General features: G+C 38.9%; 1 protein-coding gene across 1 annotated transcript in view; it reads right to left on the bottom strand.

Annotated features, from left to right (window-relative positions):
• Positions 1 to 410: 410 nt before the first annotated feature.
• The window catches only part of ANO6 (anoctamin 6), a gene marked incomplete at its 5' end in the record, with an annotated part of 48,112 nt that continues 21,119 nt past the window's right edge, over positions 411 to 27,403 (bottom strand). The window contains 14 exons of the mRNA XM_039382621.1: positions 411 to 5,023; positions 5,938 to 6,043; positions 6,499 to 6,698; positions 12,416 to 12,621; positions 13,416 to 13,546; positions 15,221 to 15,318; positions 15,872 to 16,041; positions 16,943 to 17,168; positions 18,626 to 18,703; positions 20,181 to 20,326; positions 23,651 to 23,711; positions 24,938 to 25,043; positions 26,341 to 26,475; positions 26,904 to 27,019. Coding sequence (XP_039238555.1) covers positions 4,817 to 5,023; positions 5,938 to 6,043; positions 6,499 to 6,698; positions 12,416 to 12,621; positions 13,416 to 13,546; positions 15,221 to 15,318; positions 15,872 to 16,041; positions 16,943 to 17,168; positions 18,626 to 18,703; positions 20,181 to 20,326; positions 23,651 to 23,711; positions 24,938 to 25,043; positions 26,341 to 26,475; positions 26,904 to 27,019 — 1,986 coding nt within the window. The remainder of the gene's footprint in view (positions 5,024 to 5,937; positions 6,044 to 6,498; positions 6,699 to 12,415; positions 12,622 to 13,415; positions 13,547 to 15,220; positions 15,319 to 15,871; positions 16,042 to 16,942; positions 17,169 to 18,625; positions 18,704 to 20,180; positions 20,327 to 23,650; positions 23,712 to 24,937; positions 25,044 to 26,340; positions 26,476 to 26,903; positions 27,020 to 27,403) is intronic.

Raw genomic sequence — 27,403 nt, 5'->3', positions numbered from 1 at the left:
GTATTGTCCCCCACATTTCTGGCAGCTTCAACTCCACTTGAGCTTTGATCACACAAATTTTCTCCCTACAATGGCAAGCAGCATTTCTGTATTCTTCCCATGCCACTTGACCTTGCTTCCACTGGTGATACACCTTCCTTTTTTGCCTTATTTCCAAGAGAAAATCCCTGCTCAGCCAAGCCGGCCTTCTGCCTCACCTGCTTGACTTCTGACATTTGGAACTGCCTGCTCCTGTGCCCTTAGGAGGCAATGTTTAAAAAGTGACCTCAGATGGACCCCAGCACCTGCAAAAACAGCAGAAGCAGAAGAGAACTGACAGCTGGCTGTATGGATGGCAAGGAGACAGAGTGGACTGCCTGGAGGTGGGAGCACCACAGACTCAATCAAGATGAAGAAATAAATGATGACTCTGAAACATAAGACAGGGTTTATTATGACATGAGTGAAAGGGTACAAAGACCTAAACTGTTTATTTGTATGAGAACATAATGGTCCTTGTCATCAACTTGGTGTTGGAAGGAATGACTTCCATCTAGGAGATGCATTAAAAAGCAGGAGATAAGTTTCAGCAATAGTAACACTTTAACGGAAAAAGATTGAAAAGGAGGATGAATATGGAAATTAGACAGGGATGACATTGTAATAATTTAAATGTGGCATTTGGCAGCAGCAGTATTGTTCACAGAAAAACACATAATGCTAACCAACATCAGATGTACTGTTATTTTAAAATAGACTTTAATGACAATAAATATAAAGAAATCTTAATATTCAGAAACTAATAGCGAACATTCTTAGAAAAAATACAAAACATACATTTTTACATTGTGAATTTTATCATCATATACACAGTCTAAAACAGTGACAATAGTCTGTAACTTATGGTCTTGTTAATGCAGTGAAACTGTCACTGGTCCAAATTCACCCTGACTTCAACAGATCTGTACAAAGTAAGAGTCTGGCCGACATATCAAGTGTGAAAAAAAAAAAGGTAACATCAATTTAAAATAAATGTTAGTTTTCCCTTCAAGCAGATCTTTAATTAAAATGACCCAGCCTAAAAAAAAAAGTTACAAATACTCATTTTTTGGCAACTGCCTCCCCCAGCATTTTGTTCTGATGCCTCTGCAGAGCTCCCTGTGTACAAGCAAAGCACATTTCAGCACTTGGAGGTAGAGGCTACAGAAATTGCACAGCTTAAATCAAGCTATTAAAATGCAATTATTACGCACTCTGTTGGTTTTCTCTTCTCACTCAGAAATCTGCTGTGGATAACACTGTGCACATGGCAAACTGAACAGAATTCCTGATGTAATGTCTTCTGAAATGAAATGTTACAGCTACATTAGCAAGGAGCATGGCATTTCAGAAGTAAATCATTAGAGCAAAAAGTTAATGTTGACTAGGTGATTCCCACGCAGCACTCACTGCTCTCTTCAGCCTAGCTCTGGTTTCAGCTCTGCAGACTGAGTGCCTGACAGTGACAATTAAGCGCATATCTAAACCCTGCTTTCTGGTTCAGTTTAAACCAAGAGGAAGTCAGTCCATGTGCACTGAGACCAGTCTGTGATGGGGAGAACTGCCCAGAAAATGGGGACAAGTGGAAGACCACTTTCAAAAGCACACTTGTCATTTGAACAAAAATGGTTAAGTAGAAACACATTCAAAGCTGATTAGGATTTTATTATGGGAGGAGCTCAAGTCACAGATACACATGCTTTGCTGATATAGTGTGGTTTTTTAAATCCTTATTTTAAAGGCAGGAATATAAACTCCCAATGACACTGAAGGCCAACTCCCCCTTAAGGAAATGGTGCCAACACACGTAAAAAGGAACAACTTGGAGAGCCCACAGGAATCAAACAAGGAGCAAAAGACCAGGCACTCCTGAAAATCAGCCTTAAGCTCTGCCATTGCTCGCAGTATGACCCCAGGCAAGACACTCAATTCCTTTTTTCCTAGTCTCTTTACCTCTCAAAGAAGGCTACAAATGCTACCAGAAGACCAAATAATTACCTGAAATGGTCCACTTTGCCCTGCATTTGTCCCTCCCTTACCACAGGATGCCTTCTTCCCTGCCGCAGCCTTCTAACATAGCATCTGGAAAGGCATTAAAGGCACACTAGTGCTGTGATCACTAACGGAAGAATGAAAATGGTATCTCTCATCTGAACGCCACTGCACATGGGAAAGGGCCAGTTGAAAGCTAAAATCAAAAGCTCCAAGTACGAAAGGAGCTGACTGTCCTTTCTAACCCAACTCATTTTGCACAAGAAAGTCCTGAGTATTTCAATAAAACTGTTCCTTGAAACAGTTGAAACAGTTTTTTGGAAAGAAACACTGTTTTAACCAAAAATTTGGTATGCCATGTGCAGTGACAGGATCAGAAGCAGTGGTCACAAACTGAAACACTTTTTCACAGTGAGGATGACTGAACACTGGCACAGGTTGCCCAGGGAGGTTGTGGAGTCTCCATCCTTGGAAATACTAAAAAGAGGAAAAGAAGACTGACCTGGCTGAACAGAGAGCTTTGGCTGGTATCATGCAAGAAAGGAGAGTTTAAAACCTTTGGAAGAAGGGGCAGGCAGCTCAGGAGGACTACCAAGGATGTTGTGAGGTTATACAGGGAGAAAATTAGAAGGGCCAAACCAAAGCACAGCTAGAACTTCATCTGGCTATTGCTGTAAAAGACAATGGAAAATGTTTCTATAAATATATTAGCAACAAAAGGAGGACTAAGGAGACTCTTCATCTTTTATTGGATATGGGGGAGAAACACAGTAACAATGAAGGAGGAAAAGGCTGAGGTACTTAAAGCTACCTTTGGCTCAGTCTTTAGTAGTCAAACTAGTTGCTACTCGAGTACTCAGCTCCCTGAGCAGGGAGACAGGGACAGGGAGCAGAATGAAGTCCTTGTAATCCAAGGGGAAATGGTCAGTAACCTGCTGCGCCACTTAGACACACACAAGTCTCTGGGGTTGGACGGGATCCATCCAAGGATACTGAGCTGATGCTCATGGTTTGGACAGACATACTGTTCACTGGGTAAAAAAACTGGCTGGATAGCTGGGCCCAGAGAATGATACTTAAAAGACATGTAAATGTGGCACTCTAGGACATGGTTAAGTTATGGATTTGGCAGTCTTGATTTGATGGTTGGATGATCTTCCAGGTCTTTTCCAACCTAAATGATCCTATGGTTCCGTATGTCTGTCTTCAAAAGACAGACAAAAGCCTGTCTTCAAAAGACAGGCTTGAGCTACACAGCAGCCAGTATTTGGAAGTTTTGCTACAAAATTCAAAGGTTTGATTCCTTCTGATTATTAATGGAATAATATTTATCTTATAAATGCTACTTAGTTTCTGCAAATGAAATTCTTAAAAAGTAAAAAGCTATATGAATAATGTGCCTAAAAATTCTGCCTATCTATTGCATTTAAGAAGAGTACAAAATTACAAACACAAAGTAATCACCTGGTTTATAGATTACAAACACAGCTTTGCTTTTTTAACAAGATTTGGGGTTTTGTGATTTATAGAAATTTATAGAAATTGGTCCATTAAAACTGTTAAAAGAGAACACAAGTTAATAATCTGGAATATCACTGCTGCAGACACATAGCAGTCTCTACTGCCTCTACTTCCCTATTTCCCAGTTTGCAGCTGGTCCCAAAATAGCCAAGCAGATCTTCAGCCTAATTTGAAGATGACTGATAGCTGTAGCACATGCCTCCACACCTCTAACATCCTTCCCTGTTATTTAAAGCTTCGTAGCATGGTTAAGGCCTACTAAATGGTTTATTCCAATCTCCAGTTTCAAGAGATTCACAGTCTTGTCAGAACTCACTTTATCACACTATGTTGTATCATAACAGGTCCAGCTGCACATTCATCCCATGTCAAAATCTCAGGGAAGAGCACAGTGCTCCTGGTGTGAGAGAAATGCAAAAGACAGCCCTCCACAAATATTGATTTAGTACGTGAAAAGACTTATAACACTTATTGCTTTTACAGGTAGGAGACCTTCAAGGCTTTGGGCATTTAGTGTAGAACGGGCAAGTCAACTAATGAAAATACATTGACTGGGGAAAGATAAAATGCCTGAGTTTTTTACTCACTTGGAGTGCTGTAGAGTTAGTTTGTGTGCATTGATTTCAAAGGCAATTCTCCTGTTTACACTGAGATTGATGAACGGGATGGGCTTACAGTCCTGTTGCTTCTTGTGATCCAAGTCCATGATTAATTGAAATATCCTGTTTTATCCATTTAAGTCTCAGTATGCATAGGTAATTCAGGGTAGCAAACAACTGTTCTTAGCATGTCAATTCCAATGGCTTAACAACATGATTTTGAGTTATATTTTCTTTCTCTTTCCTTCATATTTTGGCTTTTCCTCTTCATTTTATAGTTGAAGTTTGTATTAGCAAGCAATCAAAACTCCTTCATTAGATGTGATGATATTCTTACCACAAATCATTCATATTCCGTTCAAACTAGTTATCTAGTAGCTGATGCCTAAAAAAAGTACAAAGTACTCTATATATTTGGGAGTTAATCTGCGTTGCCTTTAGATGATAAGTAATTTTTATCTTCACATGTTAAAAAAAAAGTCCCACTAAAGCTGTTTAAAAAATTGGTAACTCTAATCTGAGTTGCAGTCGTTGCATTTGTCTAAGGGAAACTGGTAAATGAGTAGGTAACAGTTACAAGAAATAATGTTTAGTAAAGAGAATTAATCCAAAGTGTTTTATTAGCTATAGGTAATATCTGGACAGGCTGTAGTTGGCTAAATACTGTTATTCTATTTGAAAATTACTTATTCAGCTTTAGGTCGGAAAGTGCTGTCTGCTCCTTTGGTAACTTTGTCAGCTATTTTACCCATGTTTTTTTTCACAACTTTGAGATCGTTCTCGTGCAAGAGTTTTTGTGTGAGGTACTTCTCTCGTTTGACCTTGCTCTTGGTCTTTTGTGATACATCCGGAATTGCATATGAAATAATGAACTTCACAAAATATATGACATGCTGGGAAAGATGAAAATGAAAAAATGTCAGTCAGGCTGAACAGGACATTATTATGATTATAAATGAAATGTCACATTATCTCTTAAGACTAAGCTGATTCAGTACCAGTATCTATCACAGCAGAACAGTATTTTAAGAAGATACGACTAATCAATAGAATAATTATCTGATAAACAAGAATTTCTGATTTTCTAACTCTGATTTAAGCAAGGACTTCTCTGCCTGTTTTGGGGGAACCTTGGTACCCAGTGCTTCCACCCTGCTTGGAAAAATTGGTTACAGTTTCTTATAAGATTTTTTAGGTTTGTTGAAATGACTCTGGGGCAATTACTTTGCTATGGGAACTCTGCTCTAACCAGTTGCATGTTTCTGACGACTTCAGTAGTCCTTGGATCAGACCCTAAGCACATTTTATAATTAAATAATACCTAATATTTCTCTCCCTTCATTTTGGACTGACTCTCATCTTTTGTAAGCCAAATAGAGGAAAGAGCAATTGTTTTTTGACAATCACCTAGAGACTCATCTCTTGCAGTGATTGTTTCTATAGACTTCAGTCTGCTAGTGCACATGTATTATGTATATACATTCATGAGGCTGTGTGCAAATTTCCTCTCAGTACATGTGAAAATATTTTTGGCGCAACTATCCCTTCTATTTCTGCTACTGAAAATAATTTCACAGTTCTTGAGAAAAGAAGCTGCAAACACATGGGACAATCCTCAGCTGATATCATAACTTCAGGGACTTTTTTTTCTAATGGTGCTACACTTAATTTACATCTCCCAAGCTCTTGCCCATGATAGCACACATCACCAGCTCTGATAGCTGTGCCTGGAGAGAATGTCTCTGAAGGATTTTCTGCCAAGAGGGAAGAGACTAAATAAGTAATGCTCAAAACCCTGTACACTGACCTCCATGACAATGATGAAAGCCAGCTTGGCTGCAATGACATGCCAGTAGTATATGTTGTGCTCATATTGGTGCTGGTGACCAGGAGGGTAGCGGAGATCCCGGTATCTGAAAGCAATGTAGGAAAGTCAGGAACTTGTCTCCAGCATCTCTGCAGTACAGCACTGTGGCCAGAGGATGGAGCAAGACATGTCGCTGCTTAATGCATCTAGGAACAGTTAGCTCAGGAAACTACCGTAGTGGGTAAAATCATTTCTACAGATGAGCTACATTTGGCTGAAATATCCTATTTTTGCCACTTTATTAAGAATTACTTATAAAAAAATTAAAGGTGCTTTTTTTGAATATTATCAATTATGAGAAAACCAAATCAAAGTAAGAATTTTCTGAGTAGCACAAACTTATGGATGAATACTTCATCTCAGTTCTGCCATTCAAAATACGATGGTTTTTCCTGTGTTTTAACATTTCTTACTGGATATTGTTAATTGAATGACATGATTTGGATATCAAAAAAATTATTTTTGTCATTGGAAAATGACAAATGCTTATTTGATACTTGCCTGCATGTCGTTTGGTTCCCAAACCAAGGGGAAAATGGCTTGCTTGCGTTCTTGAAGTCTGATATATTGAAGATAGAAAGTGTGCTGTTTATATACCCTTTCATAGTGTGACTGCTGTGACTCCCATAAGGAGGGACTGAAAAGGACCAGTAATAAACCAGACGAGGAATCATGTCAGATGTAAAAGCAATGATCATAGCCTGCGTTTCAGAAAGACAAGACAAACAAGCAGAACAGCATTAAAGAAATAAGCCTTAATACACATTCCTTTGCCATATATTTAGTATCTCAAAAGTTAGAATATAAGCTAAAAATAGAAAATATGTGCTTTTCCAGTCAGTGGTTGTTCATTCTGTAAATGAGCACATAGTCTCTCACAGGCACAAAACAATCTCTTTCTGGCATGTGCACTCCGTAGAGTTTTTAAATTACACTAGCTCTTCTGGATGCCTTAAAAAAGTTATACTATAACACGCTTTTTTTTTCTCATGAGCATGCAAAGGACATTAGCAGCCAAACTCACCTTAAAGTACTCTAGGGTAACCTTAAAAAGATGTGCTTGTTATCAAAAGTATTGATGAGATGCTTAAAGAAATCCTGCCTGATGAAACTCATGGAAACAACAGAAGAGTTCTTCAGTAATAGAACATTAAATTTCACTAGGATCCCTGATGTTCGAGTAAAGGAATTAAATAAATTAGATGTAAACCTGATCCATCTCTGACCCTACAAGCACCTCACTCTATCTGAGGGGCTATCAAGCCCAAATTCATCTTGGTAGTTGTTGCCTCCTAAGTTTCAGTGTCCTACATGTGGAAACTGCTCTTGATGCCAAAATAATTTTTTTAGTAGCAGCTGTATAGTGTTGTTTTATGTATGACGTGACCATTTGTTTTTATGTTGCTCCCAAGAGAGTTCCTGTCCTACTCAGTCTGCTAGTCACAAACTGGGTAGGAAATTTGATCTGTGTGTTTGTTGTGGGAAGTGTTTTCTGAACTCATGAACTTCCCAAAACATCCTATTCTGGAGGACAGGTTAACTATGTTTAATCCAGTCTCCTCCCCTGCAACTGCAAGTTCAAAGGGTTTCCCTGTGAAGAAGACTTTCCACTGGCAAGATCTGCAGCTGAGTGTCTAGCAAGAGGCTGCCCAGCCAGCTCATGACAACAGGCATCTCTGATGCCCAGCACCTTGGAAGGAGTGACCAGCTGCACTCCAGAGAAGTGTTTTACCCCATGCCAGGGTAAAAAAAATACTAGACAACGTGGTTGGAAAGAACCAGGGCAGAGACATGGAGGAGAAATGTGTGAAGTAGGGATCTAATGCTATCAGGGGAAGGGAGCTTTAGACAGAGATGTATAAAAGGTGTAGAAAAAAGCTACAGGAAAATCATGGGACAGAGGTAGGGGCGAAGTTAAGCAGTAATGGGTAACAGAGGAGCATAAAAGCTCCTGTGTATTTTATTCCTGGGTATTTTTTTCCTTTTCATGCCAGTCCACAATTCATGAAGTCTATATTTCCTTATTTTCATGACATGGGCCAAAAATTGTCGACCTTTGTGCGGAATTCCCAGCCAGACAGCCCCAGCCTGAGGAGGTATTTGTTAACAGTTGTCAAAAAAGGGAAGGGGAGAGAGGAGAAAGGGTGAAAAAAGCCAATGCAGATACCTCTTCTACAGTTCCTTGAGCAATGCATTGATGGCAGTGCTAGATAAAACAACCTCCTGCCTCTGCCTCTAGCAGTTCACTTGTGCCCTGTGCTGGCTTGGGCATTCCTGGCCCTGTGCAGCAGATCAGAATCATGGTGCTGATCTACAAACTACAAATTGGGAATCTCTGCTGGATCCTTTCCCTGATCTGGTTCATCATGTGTTGATCAAAATGCTGGTGCCGGCAAAACACAAGAGACAGCAATAAGGGGAAAAGACAGAAAAGGGAAGGGAAAGGGCAGGGAGTTGAAAAGGGTACAAGATCCACCCTACCTCAAGTAGCATCACTGCTAAATTACAAACACTATCCTACTGTCTTACCTTTTGAGTTGGTTTTGAAAAACCTGAGAAGCTAAACTGTAGTTAAGATAAAAGTTGCAGAAACAATCTTTTTGAGACTGTGGTCCAAGATCAGTATTTGGTTCTCCAGAATATTGTTACAAGTGAGTTCAGCTGAGAGAAAGTTAATTTGGCGGATGAGAAAGAAAAGGGAGGTATCCTAAGACGAAAATAAACTCACTGAAAATTTTCAAGGATAGGGTGTTTTTGTTGTACTGCATTTTGGCTTAAAGCAAATGTGGTTGGCATGCACTTTTAAATACTGTTTTTAAGCATTACATGCCAGTATGAAATGAAGTGAAAATTACGTGTTGTTTATATTTACATGCTGAGTAGGTGTTTTTGACTGACAAGAAATATATATCACTGTGTCTTGCAGTTGCAGGGAGGCGACCCCACAGCTAAATTATTGTTTTTATCTCTGAAGAAGAGTTAAAAGTAGGGTACAAGTAGAGTACTTGTACTGTGAGCTACAAGCACAGAATTTTTTTGTTAAATATATTTTCTTTCTGTTCATTAGTTCATCTAGTCAGACCATAAATGAACTATGAGCAACTTAACATTAAAGCAAAAAAATCCCTTCTCCCTTTCAGCAAAATGATTTTGACGGTGCTTTTTGTATCCTTTAGAAAGATGCTGGAATATGGTATTTACACAGCTTAATACTTGATCTTACTGATTTTTTTTTTTTTTGCAAGGCCCCAGGTTTCTCATCATCCTACATCTGAACACTGTCTCACTCTCCTCCTCTTGAAATGATCTCCAGATGTGCTCTGGAGAGCTTCAAGGACAGAAATACGAAAGCTAATCCTGCGGCATGCTCTCAAAGGAAAATTTTTTTCCTCTTGAATGATGGGCTGCATTCCAGAGCACTGCGCTGGAGAACTACAAACAAACAGCACATTCTTTGCTTCTCAAGCTTTACTGCACACAGTTTTCCATTTACACCATAACTAATTAAAAGCAGTTTTCCAATCAACAACAGATGCTTTGGTATCATGCAATAGCAAGTCCGGTGCCTGAGTGGCAACTCAAAATTGACAGCTTTGTGCAAAAGTTGCTTACAAGTTGCAAGCAGGTGTTACAAAGGTTATGCATGAAGAAGATGATACACTACCGAAGTCTAATCAGCTGTAGCAAGTCATGTAGAAGAGAAGAAACAGTTTCTGTGTACTAAGGAAAAATCAAGTCAAGGATGGTAAAGGAACGACCTATACTAGATTCTGGATGTCAACTAACTAAACAAACATACTTAAAGGAAGAAAACTGCTTCTAGCGTTTGGTCTAGCACATGACTTTATAGCAAGAAATACTAATCTCTTTGAAGTCCACAACACCTGCAGCAAGGCTGTTTGAACACGACAGTCTTCGGTGCTGAGCCCTCTGCACACCAACAGCCCCACTGAGGTCATTGGCAGATGCCTTGTGTTCACATGGACATTAACTGCAGAAAGCTGGGCATGAACACATTCCTAACAGGAGCCTACACAGGTTCGAGTTACCGTAAGGTCACCAAAGCCACTTTAAGTCTGACCTGAATAGTGTAAGAACTACGGCTGAGGTATAAGATTTTAAAGTAATCTCGAGATGTATATTCAACTTCTAATTTCATCTTGGTATTACAAGATCCACCTGGATTGACTAGGAAAACCAGCTAGTTTATCCAATAGCATAACACATTTGTTTTTCTTCCAGGGCACAAAAAATTTTTCTTCCTTTTATTTTACAAGTTTTCTAGCAGTATATTTCAAAAGAGAATATTACTGATCCAATAAGTTGCCTCTACTTGTAACAATGCTAGATCAAGCTATGCTTCATCTGTGAATTTGCATTATCTGCTGGGATTTGCATAATTTGCAGGGATAGTTATAATTATTTTTTGCAGAAGCACTAAACCAAGAGCCCCAAAGTATCTCTGGTGCCACATGATTTTTCTAACAATCTGAACACTTTACTGAAGTTGCATTTATTTTTTAATCTTAACACCAGATTTACTAGTAGGCCTTGGATGTTCACGTGCCTATGAAACAACTGGATTTATGTTTGGCTTGCCTCAGCAGAGCAGCGCAAAATAGACTGAGCATATGCTCAAGCTTGCTGTCTGTCTCCTAGATTCTCTTGTAAATTTTCCATCCTTAAGTTCCCTTTTTCCCTTTGACATTTCCCTGTGCTTAATTCTCTGCTTTTATGTCCTTCTGAGACTCCTTTCTACATCCTAACTGTGTTTACCATACCCATTTAATTGTTATAGTGCCAAATAAAGTTCTGAACAAGAACAATTGCCATTTTGGGAGATCTTCAAATATCTGGAAATACATCTGGTAGCTGAGGCTGACATACAAAATTTTCCTGACCGCTGAAATCCAATGTAGACTCTTATTTCTATATGGAACTTCCCTAAGCCCCTGATATAACGAAAACAAGCCACTGAGACCATGATAACCCAAAAGGAAGTCAGGTCATCGAAGCTCATATATCCGTTTTTTAAAATTAGACTTACACTTTCAGGGGCAAAGCAAGACTTAAAGTGGAGGGGAAAAAAATATGCAAGGATACTCATCTGGGTGCAGGAAAAGGCAGCACATATATCTATCCCTATATTATTTCAGAAAAGTAGAACCCCTGGGGTTGAGACCTCAGATGAGCCCGAGCATTACAGAAGATGCCTGAGATACAGGAATATAAGTTTATTTCTTATTTAAATTTGAATTGCTCTTTTACTTGAAATAAGTCCCCTAACTATCATGTTAATATCTATAATAGAGTGCTCAGTTTCATCTCTCTCCTCTTTCCCAAAGTCCACTATTCTCCAAACAGGCAGAGCCTCCTGTGAAAGCTTGGGCTAAGATGAACTCTTGTCTTCAGACTCAACTGCTTTCTCCAGAAAATCCTACTGAGTCAGTAAGGTTCTGCTACCGCAAGGACCAGGTCCTGGAGGAAGTGACACACCTTTAAGTGAGTTGGAAGGAATCCCTGAGCTCACTGATAAATAGCAGAAAACACTGACCTTGTTGAAAAAGGTTATTCACCACGGATAGTCTGTGGTGCAGAGGAAACCAATGGTCACTGCTCCTCTAATAGGCCATCAGTGAGAATTTTTTTATAAGTCAATACATACTAGTTACTGTTTAAGAATAAGTAATCAAATACTCCACAGCGGTAAAGTCCAATGGCTTATTTGGCTTCCCACAATGCAGCCTATGAATAAGATCTCGGTGAATTAACGATACGGGAAATTTGAAAGGTCTGAATTTCATTGTTAGTAGTATATTCATCAGACTTTTTTTCCTAAATATTTTAAAGAAACTTGGTTAAAATTTAACTTCTTTCCTTAACTTAAAAATTTTAAGCACAACTGAAAAACACATTACTTTGCAAATTCTCAGAAAATTCATTGTGATCTGCAATTTTGAGCGCACAATTTTTAAATACACAAGAAAGGAGCTGAATTTCTGTTTTAAGAAATAACAATCAATTATAACATAGTTAAACTTCAACTTTCTTTTTTTTTTTTCCAAATTCATGCATTTAGCTGTAGACTGTCAAAAAAACCCTCTGCACTATATGCTATAATTTTAGGAAAGATGTGCTATATTCTTCACAAGTAACAGATTTTTCTGAAGATGCTAGCGACTCTAAACACACCTTTTTCTTTAGATATAATATTTTAGGCAGCAGACATATTCTGTTTCTAAAACTCCTGGAAAGTAACTGAGAGACTATTTACATGGGCTGAAGCCTAAAGCAACTGATGTTTGTAATTCATTTATGATTATTTAAATTACATTACCACATGCAGCATTCCCATATTTGGACATAGGACCTGCAGTGAAGGCATTTTATCTTTTGCAATTGTTGGCATTGTACTTACATTGGTGACCACAGCCAGAATGGCTATGCCCTGCAGGATGGGTTGCCAGGCACCAATGTCTTGTGCCTTCTGCGGAACCATGCGCCTGAATTGGGTTGTCAGCTTCCACGCATCCAACCGGATTTCCAACATGTTGTTAATAAGAGCCAGAAGAGGAGCCAGGGGGAACGATGCCACGAACAGAGTCACAAAGCCAAACTGTATAACTGAAAGGGAGAGGTTACATACATCAGTGAGGCTTTCACTTACTGGAGATAAGCATGTATGAGCATGTATAGTTTATATACTCCTACTGCAGGAAAGAGAAACAAGAAAGAGTAGCTGGGTTCCAAGTGAATCTTCTGTATGAGAAGATAGGAGCACAACAGTACTGAAAAAACCTGCTAGGCAAAGGGTACAGGAAAATGTTACAAGTCACAACACACCAAGAGGAACTATTCTGGATATTTAAAAATCCATTTCTTTCTGATGTCTTCATCATGAAGACCTGAAAATCTAGTGACTATCTGTCTTGGTGGTCTGCTGGAAAGCCCAAACCAACGATCATCTTACTGGTGTCTGGGTGCTGCCACAAGTACACTGGAAATGCTGTGATAGAATGGACGGTGGCAACGAACTGGAGCTCTGCCAACTCTCAAGTGACCAGCAACAAATCCTGGTAACTGAAGACCTCTAGGAGAGCAGTCTGACACAGGGCTCTTCTGTACAACACCAGTACATGACGGTGGTCTGCCTTCCGGGTGCATTCCTCAGAGAATGGGGCAAGGAAGCAACAGTACTCCTTGTACAATCATGTGCTCTTTCCTAGTTATAAACTGGGTTGAGGCTTAGCTGCTTAATAAAAGCTTGTAAAATCACCTGTAATGGCTCATCAAAACTTGCCTTTGAAAACATTCATGTCTCCTCTGTCTACCTTATTAAGCATTGCTTGTATGAAGATTTTTTTAGAACATGTTTGTATCCAGCAGTGGTAGTGAATCCAAACTAAACTGCTACTTACCCATTTCAAGATACTCATAAAACAATCCAAGTTTTCCAATGGGTTGCAGGTGGTAGTCTTCTTCCCACCGTGGAACAACTTTTTCTGATCTAGCAGCTGCAGAGTATCTTCCAATTAGGTTCTTGACCAAGCTATCAGCCAGGGAGAAAAAGAACACTAGCACTGGTAAAATACCCTAAAAAGTTCAGTAAATGAAAAAAAAATGACATTTCTGCTGTTACAGCTTTAAACAAAGGATTTAGTTATTTCTGAAGTACTGAAAACTTCCTTCACACATGAGTATAATCTTTGGTTGCCTTATCCTAAAAGCAGTTATTTACAAACCATAAATAAAAGTGTAAAGGAGCGATATATCAGCACCATAGTGATTTATACTTAAGTTGTACAGGAAAATGATCACATAAAATTCAAGGTAACAAAAAATCAAGTTAAATGTAGGATGGTGGCTAGACAGAGTAATTCTTTCTGATCACAGAATTCACAGAATCACAGAATGATTGAGGTTGGAAGGCATCTCTGCCTTGTGCAGGCAGGGCCACCTAAAGCCAGTTGCCCAGGACCATGTTCAGGTGGCTTTTCAGTATCTCTAATGATAGAGACTGTACAACCTCCTTTGGAAATGTGTGCCAGTACTTGGTCACCCTCACAGTAAAAAAAGAGGGGCTGGGGGCGAATGTGTACCAACAGAGAAAAAGCCAAAATGGTTCTCTTTATACTTGCAGATATACAGAATGAGAGAGCAGCTAAGAACTAGATCCAGAAGGGGTACTCAGCATTTCAACATGTAAATGTCACCCTGGGAAGTGAATTAAAAATTCCGGTCAGATGAATATATTTCCTGTACACAGATGGGGAAGTCAATTGTCTATGGCTGGAGCTCACATCTGCAGGCGTGCTCAGTGTGGGAACCCTTTCTCAGGTAAAAGAAGATGTTGAAAACAAGGATGAGTCTACAGATCTACAGGTCTACTCCACAACCATCAGCGTATACAGAGCATTGTGGTCTGGAGGTGCTGTATCTCAACAGAGCATCCTAGTCTCAACCCTACACAGTATTTATGACACACTTTGTAGCGGGGTTACTGTGCAGCCAAGGAAGACAATTTGTGGGCTTGGAAGAACCACAGCCAGAAGGCTGTGCTTACGGGCTGGTGCCTATGGCATTCAGGAGTGTATGAGCAAACTGGGAGCTCCCTACTCCAAGCAACATAACGCTCACTGATTAGCATGAAATAAAGAACAAGTCATGGGAGAAGGAACAGAGTCCTTGATAGTATCTTAACCTAAATTAAATAGAGGGCATTCGTGGTTAGCACTGCTTATTGCTTGCATTAAAACATGAAAGATCTAGAGATCTACTCAAATGAAAGAGAATGTATAGGCATTAGGAATGTCAAATATGACTGTAAAACTAAATTAGTTAAATTAGTAACTTATACATGACTTTTAAAAGCCCAATGTAAAACAACAAATCATTCTAATCAATATTAAGCAACAGTCTTCAGTTTAATATTTTCAGAGCTTCTATGGCCTCGGTTTTAAATATTCAACCTGAAATCCATTGAGTTTGACTTGCTGAGGAAGGAAGAATTTCTGATTAGAACTAAAATCAGTCAAAACAACAGAGACAGGACTCAGACTACAGACCAAAATATCCAAATTGTCTAAAAAGGCCCCAAAGTATGTCTTATTCTTTTTGACTACAATATGCACTTACCAAACTTAGTGACCAAGTCCCTGAAGGCATCAAGAAAACAGTATCTTTCAAATATGAAATAGCAGGTTACTTAGTAGTTTGAACTTACGGAAGAAGCACTTCTTGAATATTGTTCCAGATAGCTTTACCTCCTACTATGATGGCAAGCTGGGTTGTGAGCTCAAGAAGACATCCACCTGGATCACACTGAAGGTTGGGAGAGACATGAAAAACTTCTGAAGTTGGGTAACTTTTCAGGCATGAATAAAACATTTAAAATAATGCATTCCTGGTTTATTATATTAACGTTTCTTAAAGTAATCCAAGAAGACTGTCTAGGCAAACCTTTCCAGTAAGGTATGCAAAACCCAATTCCAGGCCACATATAGTCACATTTGGTAGGTTGACAGGACACTACTGAAAGAGTGAAATACCAGGTGAAGTCATGCAGCTCTGTGCTTTCACCAGCTGAGGGTCAACCAGCAGAATAGGAATGTTTCTACTGATGTTCTCCCCTTCCTGTGTGCCAATTCACAGATTGTAGGACCATGGTAAAATATGTTTTTCTGGGTATGTACATTTCTGGGTAATACATTTCAAAGCCCAACTGGTCTTGTGTCATATTCTATGCTAAGGGCTACTGAGGAGGCAATTGGCTTGGAAGGCAGTCACCTTTTAAACCCTTATGTTAAATATGCGTAACTATGTTTCATGTTATACACTCTGCAGAAGAATACCTGGACTAATTATACATTCTTACCTCTTCATTGCGATACTTTCCCAGCCAATAAACTGGATTTCCAGGGTGACCTACAAATTTCCCCTTAAAGAAGGCTATGTAGAAGCATGAAGAATAGTAGTTGACAAATTGGAACAAGAACATCTTTGTGGTCAGACTGTTTTCATAATCGGTCTGTGTCCTTGGAAGTTCTGCAATGAAAGAAAAGTAAATAAATAAAATAATAATAACCCCCCCAACCTACAAGTAACCTACAAGCTGCTTTAGAGTCTCAGCTGTAAAGTATCTGTATGCCTCATATTCCATAATATGACTGAGAGCACTATAAATTAGATTGTGCATAATCTTCATGTATACTAATATACTATACCATTATGCTAATTCTAAAACTACGTGGATTGTAAAAAGGAAAGACCTAGTTCCCCAACAATAAAGAAAAAGAAGCAGCAAAAATTCTGGTAACTCAGGGGAAAAAAAAGCACCCAAATCCAGCACACTCAGGAAAGATGCAAATGTAACACTTTGAACTGATGAAAAAGTATTAAATGAAATTCTATTAAAACAACGCACTACTTCACACATCTAAAGTAAAATAGCTACTTTAATGTTGATGGACTGGATAGAAAGAATAATATTATTTGTGACTGTTTATCTGTTTAATAACATCAGAATGGTATGTAGCTTTGGAACTGTGACCTTATTTCACTTATTACAAGATAGATATTTTCCCCATAAACAAAAGTTAATGTAATTGAATGTGTTATGCCTTCTGATCTCTTTTCATAAAGCTTGGTTGTTATAGTAATTTTGTTTGCTTTGTCTGTTTCACAAGCACAAAACTGTAAACAATTGATCTTTCATGCTGCCTATACAAGGACTTTTCAGGCAAAGAGCTGAATATCATATTCCTTTGATATTAAGAAAATCTATATTGGAAAATTTCTGGGTGGTACTGTGTGATTTGGTGGGAAAATTCTGAAATATGTAGTCCACGTTTTCATTTATCAAAATACTTATTATATATATAAATATGCTAATTTTTTTCTACCTATTTTACCCCAAGTTTCTATCTGAGGTACAGCAGCTGCATACCGAAGTCGGTAATCAGGATTGCCACTTTTTCATAGATGATGTTGAGAATCATAATGACTACAAAGCTGATGACAGAAGCGGTTACTGAAGTGGCTGTCTGTGGAGTCAGGTACTTGCGGATCGCCTCGGTTCCACTAAGGTGCTGTGACAATGTTGCAGAGAACACCAGGAAAACCGAGAGCCTGTAGACAATGATTCCAATAACTGAAGCAATAATCAAAAGGATCTGCCAAGGGAATGCAAGAAATATGTTAATGTTCAACCATTGGCTTTAGGAAAATGTGAGTTTGAAACACTTTTTACAATAGCCAAAGGAAAGCAATGTTGTGCCTGTCGTTCCATTGCAAGAGGATGGTCAAATAAGATAGAAGGCAATAAACAGAGAATCCATAAAAGAAGCCTTTTTTCACGCATCATAGTCAATCTGCAGGAAAGATGGTCTGTTTTATGGCTAATAACAAGGTTTGTACTGATGTGAGCATAATGATATCTGTAATCAAATCTTACACCTTAAGACGTGATGGGAGAAAATTCCCTCTTTTGACATTGAGCAATTGGCAGGACAGCAAAATGTACTAGCAAGTCTGCACTGATTATGGAGGGGGCTGCACATTCTCCTCCATGTGATACTATTACAGACTACAGACCTCTCAAAGGAATAGACAAATTTTAAGCCAAGTCGTGGTCTGCAGGAGTTGTAATAATGATCCATGCACCCCATCTTGCTTGTCATCTCTTTCTGCTTCTCCTCCTGCTTTTATTTCTTCATAATTCTCTAGCTATTATTCAGTTTGAGGTCCACAGAGCTGTGTATCTTTTTTTCACTATCTCAGCAAACTATCATGAACTACCTCCCCTGACCCTGCACACACTAAGAGTGCAGTAACACAAATGATAAACACAGACCAAATATCCCCTCCAACCTGAAGTCTTGCCCATTTAAATCCAATTGCAAGTCAGTATTCCTTCCTTTGTGTTTCAACTGTGTCAACACTGAGGCTCTCCTGGGCTGCCAGACACCACTCTATCTCTTCTCACCTAGGATGAGGTCTTTTTCAGCTGCTGTTTGTGCTACAGAGGAGGAGGACATGCAGGATGCGAAAAAACACAGAGCTTTTCAAGGCGACCTCTCTGGGCCAGCTCACTGTGTTACATGTTGTTTCGTGGGTAACTGTATGGCTTTCAAGGTTTGGTTGTAAATAAAGCAGCATTTCTAGAAAATTAGAAAGCACATAGCTCTGCTCGGTTAAGTGAAAAAAAAACAAAACTGAAAGAGGCCATGGACTATGAAACACAGTATGTCAGCACACAGATGCAACAAGAAGGATAGAAACTAGCAGGGAGGAGAGCATATAAACCAGTCTTTCCCTTACTCCCCCCCCCCCCACAAAATGTAAAGCCATTTGCCTTAAAATAATGAGGGAAAAACCAATGGACCACATTGACAAGCATAACTCACAAGCTACAGCTGCAGGATATTTTGATACTGTATGGTAATGAGTATTGGGTGACTACAGTTACCTTCTCCTTGTGGGTCCATACCTTATGGGCTTGATTTATGCATCAGACGGAAATTCAGCTGAGCCTGTTCCATTGTCATTTTTTGTTCAGTTCAGGAGGATCACTTTTTAGACACTTACTAGAAAAGTGAATTCATGAAGGGAAAGAGTAAGAGAACTTTACCCAGAAGAAGATGGCACTTGTACAGAAAGTCATCCGTATGCACTTCCCACAGGCAGTGTATGGCACATGTTCTTCTTGCTGTAAAAGAAAGAAACAGATGAAGGATGCACCCAGTCTTTCCTTCCTATTTTCTGCTGTGCTCCAATTAAACTCTTTATGATATCGAGGACAGAAAAAAAAAAAGGAAAAAAGGATCTTGCTTTGTTTCCTTTTCTGCTCTGTTATCCTAGAAATTCAACATTTATTCATGATTTCAGAAGTCTTGCCTGATTACAAATGTCTTTTTCTTGCTACCCATTCTAAGATAAAAATTACTTCCATAAAGGTCGAGTGTCCTCAGCTCTTACTGGCTTCAGCCATGACAGGATGCATAGTCCTTTTGAATGGATCCATCCTTCTTGGCTGATCATGGCATCCAAGCTCATTATCTTTCAAACTTCAATGACTAATTTAGCAGGTACTAAAATTTTGGTCCTTGATATCTGTATTTCTCAATTTATTCCATAGGAACAATTGGATGGCTTCTCCAAGGAAAATGCCTACCTCAATGTGGTGCTGTGAAAATTCAGAATCTTTATAGTATCTCTGAGGATCAAAATAAAATACTTTAGCATATTCTTCACTCTTTGAACTCTCTGAAAGGAACTTTCTAGCTATGACTTCATACATTCAAGGTGGCATAGGTTTATAAGCTTTTAAACAGAATGAGTTTTTTGATAGTACAAGATATAAAAAGAACACCTATATAGGATAGTTTCAATTGAGGCAGTTAATTTTGAAACTTTTCATGTGCCCTCTAATAAACACTAGTATAATGCAGATGGAATGTGAAAGCAATGCAAATGATCAGATAAACAACAGAGTAATATCTTGAAAGAGAACAGTAAAAAGTGAAGCTGAGCTTGAGTGAGCTGCTGAAGCTAAAGCTACTCAAAATGTATAGTAAATAGAGATCTAAACTAAGATCCTCATAAATACAAATCCTATTTCATTAAAATTAGAATTATCCTTGTCTCTGCGAGTTATTAATCTGTTATTAATTGTAATTGCATCCACATGCAGTCAGCAACACCAGTTATTTATACATGTTTCAAACAGAAACATCTCAGATTAAAAAAAGCCTTGGCATGATATATAACAATGGAACGTGTTTCCCTCTATTTCACCATTTTTTTCCTGATGCATTCATAGGCAAAGATAGCAAATGTTCTATGATCTTGGGCTCTGGCAGCAACACTGTATCATTTCTTGGGGTATTTAATAAAGTAGACTTAGTTTCTTAAGCTGGGGAAGATGCCTACTTCTGCTTATTTATAACAGGAACCTCAGCAGTGCAAGTTCCTCAAGCAGGCAACTACTTTAAGGTGCTTACAATTCAGTACAAATTCCCTCCTCATGCATTTGTACTTTATAAGTGCACTATTTTCAGCCCAGTTTGTCAACTTGAAGCACTGCTGATTTACAGAGCTCTAGTCCAGAATCACCATTTTCATAGTGTTCGCTCACAAACATATCTATTGCAGTAACCATCACCAGTTATCAAAGTATTCCTTACCTGTGTGATTTCATTCATTACTACGTGAGTGCACCGAGCTTCATATTCTGGGCGAATTTGTTCTTCTTGCTCCAAGTACTCAACTGTGTCCCACTCATACTCCAGTTCAGCCTGCCGTCGCTTCCAAAACTCCAAAAACAAAGTAACTGTCCAAAAGACAGACAAAATGAGCAATACCATGTGAGTATTGGACACTGCTTGACCCCCTGGGCTAAAACATGTGGCTCAGTTTTCCACACAGCCTTCCACAGACATGGAATAAAACATTGCATTGGCTAATGCAATGGTGAAAACAATTGGATCTACTCCTTTATGCAACTATCTATGGTTTTGGATATATGTGTACTTTAATAAAAGAAACCTGAGGTGTAATAACCGCATGCTAAAGAATGTATACACTTTTTTAATATATTTGTTTTCTGCCTAAGGCTAGAATACGAACACTTGGGATTTCCTATTACAGATTGCTTTTAAAAAAGTTTATCATGGGATGCTTAAGAAAGCAATTTGGTTGAGTAGGTGAAGACAAAATGCTGGAGAGTGCAGGCCTTCCAGAAAAATAAACTTACTATGCCAAAAATTATTACAGGGAAGAGCTCATATTCATTCAAGCTGGGACTTTTGTGTGGACAAATTATCACTTGGCAGACTACAAGAACCAAGGATGGTTCAGGTAAAGCAGCTTAGACACAGCTGCCCTTCCTCCTCTGATAGCATGAATCTGAAGGGACTGCAGCTCTTTTGCATGGCATGGAGCTTAGAAACTCTCTGGGCTGGACCAGCAGTTTCCTTGGACTGTGCTCCTACTACAACTGGAAGCACTGAGGGACCAGGTACACAGATGCCTCAGTGGTACTGGCTACACATGAATCCAGTCAAACTCATTACTTTGTCTCAAAACATTAGGCAGATCTGGTAGCAGAGGCAATAATAAACCCAGCTGGTAAGGCTGGGAGGAGCTCAGGATGATGGGTGTCAGTACCACACTCCACAGTACACCTGGGTGCTTCATTACTGAAGACAGCTCATCCTCAGATTAAATGAGTGGTGTGGCTCTGAAGTATTGGTTTCAGGAGGAGTTAGTATACCAACACTGCACTCATTACTCTCATTGTCTGGGACTAATTAACCTTAAAATAGTTTTTTTTAAATTAGGTTGGCCCCCTCATCCTGAATGATGAAACCTTAATGGCATGCAGTTACAAGTCCAAACATTAAAGGTTATGTCCAAAATCAGGTGTGGTTGATAATCCCCAAACTGAAATATTTAAAACCCAGGAAAATCTATGGGCTGGGCTGTGAGATGACCTTGGCATTGCACACTGGCAAAACCCCAGGAAACCCTGCTCCCCTGGCTATTGGGGGGCCTCTTTCATAAGGACTTTTCATCTACTTTATGATTAATAGAACCTGCAAGGACATTTCAAGCAGTGGACCAGAGGATCTCATCTGCTTTCTCCTGCAGAGCAAGGATATTAGTCTTTCATAAACCTCTAACTGCTGCCCAGCCCAAAGCACAGGAAACTACAGGCTATAGTAATTTGCTCCAGCTGCAAATTCAGCTGCTACTGGAGAGCCCAGAAGTGCAGGGACTTCTTCTGTTATGATAGCCTCATGTGCTAACAGTGAAAGAAGGGCACATAACACAGGAACAGCTCTCCCAGCCCTGATACAAAGACAATTTCTACTTGCCAAGTTGTGTCTTTCAGAGCAGGAAAGGAGCTACAACTGAATTTGACGTTTTCCTTTTATTTTGAAGCAACATTGCTTTAACGGTGGAAACAAATGATGTTTCAGAATCAGATCAGACCATTAATTCCACCTCATGCCGGTAATTTGTGTTGCCCTCTTTTGTGTATCCCTCAACACTGCCACTCAGTATGGCCCAGGTATTCTGCCTCTGAAGCTGAGTCACCAAGGTCTGAAAAGAAATGCCTCCATCAGAGAATATTGGTTTAACTGATCTTGCTCAGGGACGGGATCCAAGGAGGGCAGCAAGTGAAGTGGAAGCTGCCTCTTTTTCATGACCTTTGCCAGTCGTACCATCACAGAAGAATTGGCAGAGCATTAATGTACAGAGGGCTAATTCCTCAGGCCAAATTCTCTGGTGTTTTATAGTGTTTTAAAATTTTTGAAGGGAATACACACACATATGCACACAAAACTGCAATTATTAGAAGGGTATTGATGATAATGATACAATAATATATCTAAAAGTCTAATATTATTTTAATTGTTTTGGATCAGAAGGTCTACAAAAGTATTAGAGCAAGACGGAAATTACAGCTGGAATTGCACCAGGACCATGGGTCATTTGGATCCAGTACAATTTTGGCTGAATTTCTGTGATATGATTCACCTCTTTATAGAGTGGGCTTACAACAAGAATACTAATAGACCTTGCAGTCATCACTATAGTCATGAAGCTTAACTTTGTAATTATTGCTCTTGGAACCATTCTTCAAAATAGGCAACACAATTTTAATAAAAAAAAAAAATTGCAAATAAATTAACTATTGACATGACAGGGTAGATTAAATTCGTATCAAACCTCTAATAACTTTTTATTTAGTGAATTTCCTGCTGGTATTTCGATTTTAGCATATGTTTTGAAAGAAAAATTATCTTTGAAATGATACATTTCATCTTACATTTCTTTAAAGCAAGAGTTATTTTGAAGCACTTTAGGTCATCCTAGGGAAATGCGTTTTATAAAGAAAGCAAATTGTATATTCTTGTCAGCCTGTATATAACTTCAAAATATTACATGAGTTATTTTCTCTATACTACCCTGTATACAGTGCTAATGTTCAACTTAGTTTTGTAGTTACTGGATAAGACTGTGGAATAAAAGCTAGTTAACAAAGCTGCTATATGTTTCCAGGAAAATAAACCTTGTCTAATACCTTGAATACAGTACCAAATGGTTTCAGCTGTGGGAAGCATCGTGGTTTCAGATACATTTTAGCTGCTAAAAGATAAGTGTAGTGCTTGTAACTACCACACTTTTTACAATCAGCTTCTTAAATAAAGACGGGAACAAAAAATTCCTGGGAAATACAATAAATTACTATTTTTCAATTGCCTTGTGTAGTTACACAGCACTTAATAGCACAGGCAGCTCCAAAACTCTTCGGAAAAATACCCAGCTTCTCTGACAAATATACTTAAGCATGTGGCTGGCTCCTGCTGGATGAACATGAGGCAGAGGTAACCACTTCTCTCAGACTTTTCTCCAAGTGAAACAAAACCAAACAGATGCTGAAGACCAACTTTTAAGTCAACAATTTTTCTGTTTTCCTATGATGCTAAAAAACAGTTCCTGTGCATATTTTCTATGGAACTACTTACCAGTAAATTCCTAAGTGCTAGAAAATGAAGTCATTTCAAATTTATGCATGTTTTCTTGGCTGATGCTGGAGGCATGGCCAAAATTAGATAACAAACCACAGTTGTTGAAATTGACTTACCCCATATCCCCATAAATACTGCAAATACCAGTGTTCCAAAGCTATCAAATATACAGAGTTTCTGGAAAACATGGAAAAGGTGAAAAAAAAAGGCTTAAAATATAATTGACCATTTTTATTTTTCTACACTGACCTAGAAGAGAAGCTGCCAACTGAACATGTTGATTTTTAGCTTTTATGTAGTTTCATAAACAATCTGTATTGATAGTGTTTCCTCAATTTCTGTCCATCTACATCATCCTTCCATAAATTAAGGAAATTAAATGCAAAGCTTAGAATTTAAAATATAAGCCAAATATACAGTAAGAAGGATAGTAAAATGGTGTGCTATCAAACTCCTTCCATCTGTTGCATAGGAAGAGTAAAAACAGTGCTTCTGGTCTGGGAACTCAGTATAGAGTTATGTATTTTTAATACAGCCACAAAAAGCCAGTGCACACATCTGGTTCTCATAAGCAGGACAACAAATAAGTAAAAACACATTCTGATGAGATACCTCTTTAGTCACAATTTGCCTTTTTCATTTTTCCATCATAGCCTTTTCCCTGCATTCTTATTTCTTTTACCCTTTCGGTGTGCCCATTAAAGCTGGGCAAAATATTTTTGATGCATAGCTGAAAAATCACAGTTTTGGGGCTGAATCTATGGAGAGGAATGACAAAAGGCTACCATTAGTGAGACACGGTAATGGAGAAAGAAAGTCAGGTTTCTCTAGGCAGGAACAAAGAGGAAGACTCTGGCTGTGTCACAGCCAACAGGACATGGCTGTGTCACAGCCTCTGTCATGGCCAACACCAGCCTCTCCTTGTACCCATCTCCTCCTCAACAACACAGATCACATTCAAGGCACAGACCCAGGTAACTTCTTTGTGGAGGGAGGGGGCAGAATTTAGAAATGCCAAAACAATTTTTAAACATTTCCTTAGCAAAACTGATTCAGAGCTACTGAATCATGGCTTTAGTAACTGAATCTTTCTCTCCCCCAAAAGGAAGAAGCACCTCCAAATGAAACCAATTTTCAATTAAAATAACACTTTAGTCCCATATCAAATAACCAGCACCTAGGTGACATTAAAAAAAATAAATTTCATTTTAGATCAAATTGGAGCGATTAATGTTGCTGGTTTTACTCTTCAAAGTTGTCACTGTATCAAAAGGAACAACTATTTGCAAATTTCTAGTGATTCTGTCAGACATTAGTGGAGGAACAACATTGTTTTATATGTAGTACTAGAGAAAGTGCAAGTAAAGTTCAATATAATGTCTATAAGCTATAAATGTAGTTACCTTGGATGATTCACAAGTGATGGTGAGGTTCCAGTAGGTACATACTTTATCACACTGAGGGCACATTATGATATTACCTCCTATGTTGGGATCACATACTTCTTGGCTAAAAACAAAACTAGTCAGTCACTAACCAACACTAAATTCTTTAGTCCTTTTTCTCACATGAGGTCAGTGCAATAATCTCAGGGAATTAAGAAGTAATTTACTAGTGATCTGCTCTCAAGAATTCCACCCCCACCCCTCACCCTGGCAACACATTTCCATTCTTAGTCCTCATCTCAAAAATGGATGACATAGGAGGAAAATAATTTCCATCCCTTGGACATGGTGGTAATTCTCAAAACTGCCCACATTAAAAATAAAACAGCTCTTCAAAGATTTCACACTCCTCACTAGGGAACCCACAGTTGCACACTCAATCCTATTGTAGCAAACCTGAGGGGAGAAGGAAGAGGAACACTGCCTACCAGAACAAGGAATAGCTGCAGAGCCAAAGGGCTACCCTGTGGTCTTCAAAGAGGATCAGACTGGAAACTGTGCAGAGGGGAGCTGCCAAGATGATTCAAGGAATGGCAGATCTGTCTCCTAAGAGATGGCAAAAGAGTTGCCATCTAACTAATACATACTACCCTAATATGGTGGCGGCTGAAAGGTAACATGAATGCTTTCTACACATACATTGGGGGGTAAACACCAGGGAGGAGACACGAGCTGTTTAACTAAATTATAATACTGGCTAAAGCCTGAATGTGTATGAATTTGCCACAGGAGTGGAGCTCTGGAACAGCCCTTTAGCATGGGTTATGAACATCCTCCCAGGAGGTGGTATACAGCGTGATGGCCTATAGACCATTTGACACAATGACACCTGTTCATTTTTTTTCCTGAGTCATTTTGCCATGGATTAATTTCGGATTAATTTTGTTGTGTTCTGATGAGGGAATCTGTGTGCCTTGCCTCCCAACGTATCCTGGGCAGCTGAAGGCCCCTGTGCAGTTACTCTATTCTCCCAAAATAGAGGAAGGAAATGATCAAGATCTTTGGATATCTCCTTTAAGGATTACCACAGTGAAAATTATGTGTTATGGCAATTTGTATTGACTTCCGATTGTCACTCTTTTCTTCATGTTTCTACACTAGGTGTGGTGAACCTAGTAGAAAATATAAAAAATGATGAAATAACAAACTCCCAGATGTCTATCACTGTAATGGTCCCTTAACATCTGTTAGTCTTCTTATCTCATATTTTATACCTTTACCTTCAAATCCACAATGTTAGTTGATCTCAGGCCCTTTAATTTAGTCTCTTTTATTGTGCAGTGTCTTGCAAACCCTCTCTAGTCCTCCTCTGTACAGGACTGATCAAAATTGTATGTGATATTAAAACAGGCCTGATGTACCTCCATGTGCAGTTGTCCTTTGTCAGGCACCCATAAAGAAAACAGCCAACTCCTACAACCGCGGCCACAGTCAGCATATTGGTGTAAAAGCCCAGCCACGCAAAGTAGATGCCAATTTTCTCTCCATAGTATTTCCTGTGGAGGGGAAAGAGGTTTTTTTTTTCTGAAATGCAAGTAAATTCACATTTCTGTTTCAAATGGCTCTTCATTTCATACATTTTGTGCGAACCCATATTGTCAAATTCCTCTGGTTTGAACTTTGGGATTGCAGCAGTATTACTGCTGGGTATTTTTATCACCACTTTTATGCTTTTGTAAGAGGATAGAAATGACAAAAAAAAAAGAAAAAAGAGAGAAAGATCATACCCCGCAAAGAAAAAATTTAAGTGGTTGACTTTTCATGAATTGCCTTATCATGAAAGCAAGCTCAAAGTATGCTCCTATGCACGAGCCGATCTGGGTGTACGTATCATCCCTCAAAACTGACCTATGTCTCTTTGACATCCCCAAAACCAGACCCGTTATGTAAATTTCTGCATTAGTCCAGGCCCAGTCACACAAACCTGATGAAATCCAGGGGTTGCAGTTTGAAGATGTTTTTAGGATGAGCCCATTCTCTGTAAAGAAGATATCGTTCATTTGGGCAGTTGGGATCGGTTGAGAGGTGCTTAAAATTAGACTGCAAAACAAAAAGAGCATGAGAAAAAGATAGCACTAATCCAACCAGCACAGCTCAGCTCTCGTCTCTGTGAGACAGACAATCCCTATGCCATGAAGCCAGAATAGCCTTTTAGACCAATCTCACTGCAAGGCAGGAAAAGGAGCAGGAAGGCAGCTCTGAGAACGCACCAGGATTCAGGACAGAACATTGTCAGAAAGATACTGAATACTAAAACTAACATTGTACATATGTGAACTGTAAATAACAGAGACTTGTCATGAACTTAAATCTAAGCACATGTCAGCATCTTGGCACTTAGGAATAGAAAACAAAAAAGGATCCAATCTAATTAGAGAACAGGGCTGAATTAAAATGTATTTTAACTAACTTTAATATGCTAGC

The sequence above is a fragment of the Pipra filicauda genome, unplaced genomic scaffold (genome assembly GCF_003945595.2).
Source record: "Pipra filicauda isolate LSUMZ 115617 unplaced genomic scaffold, ASM394559v2 scaffold277_size1012519_pilon, whole genome shotgun sequence".
NCBI lineage: Eukaryota > Metazoa > Chordata > Aves > Passeriformes > Pipridae > Pipra > Pipra filicauda.
Note: the sequence above shows the minus strand (reverse complement) of the source record. Positions and strands in the feature narration are given on the sequence as shown.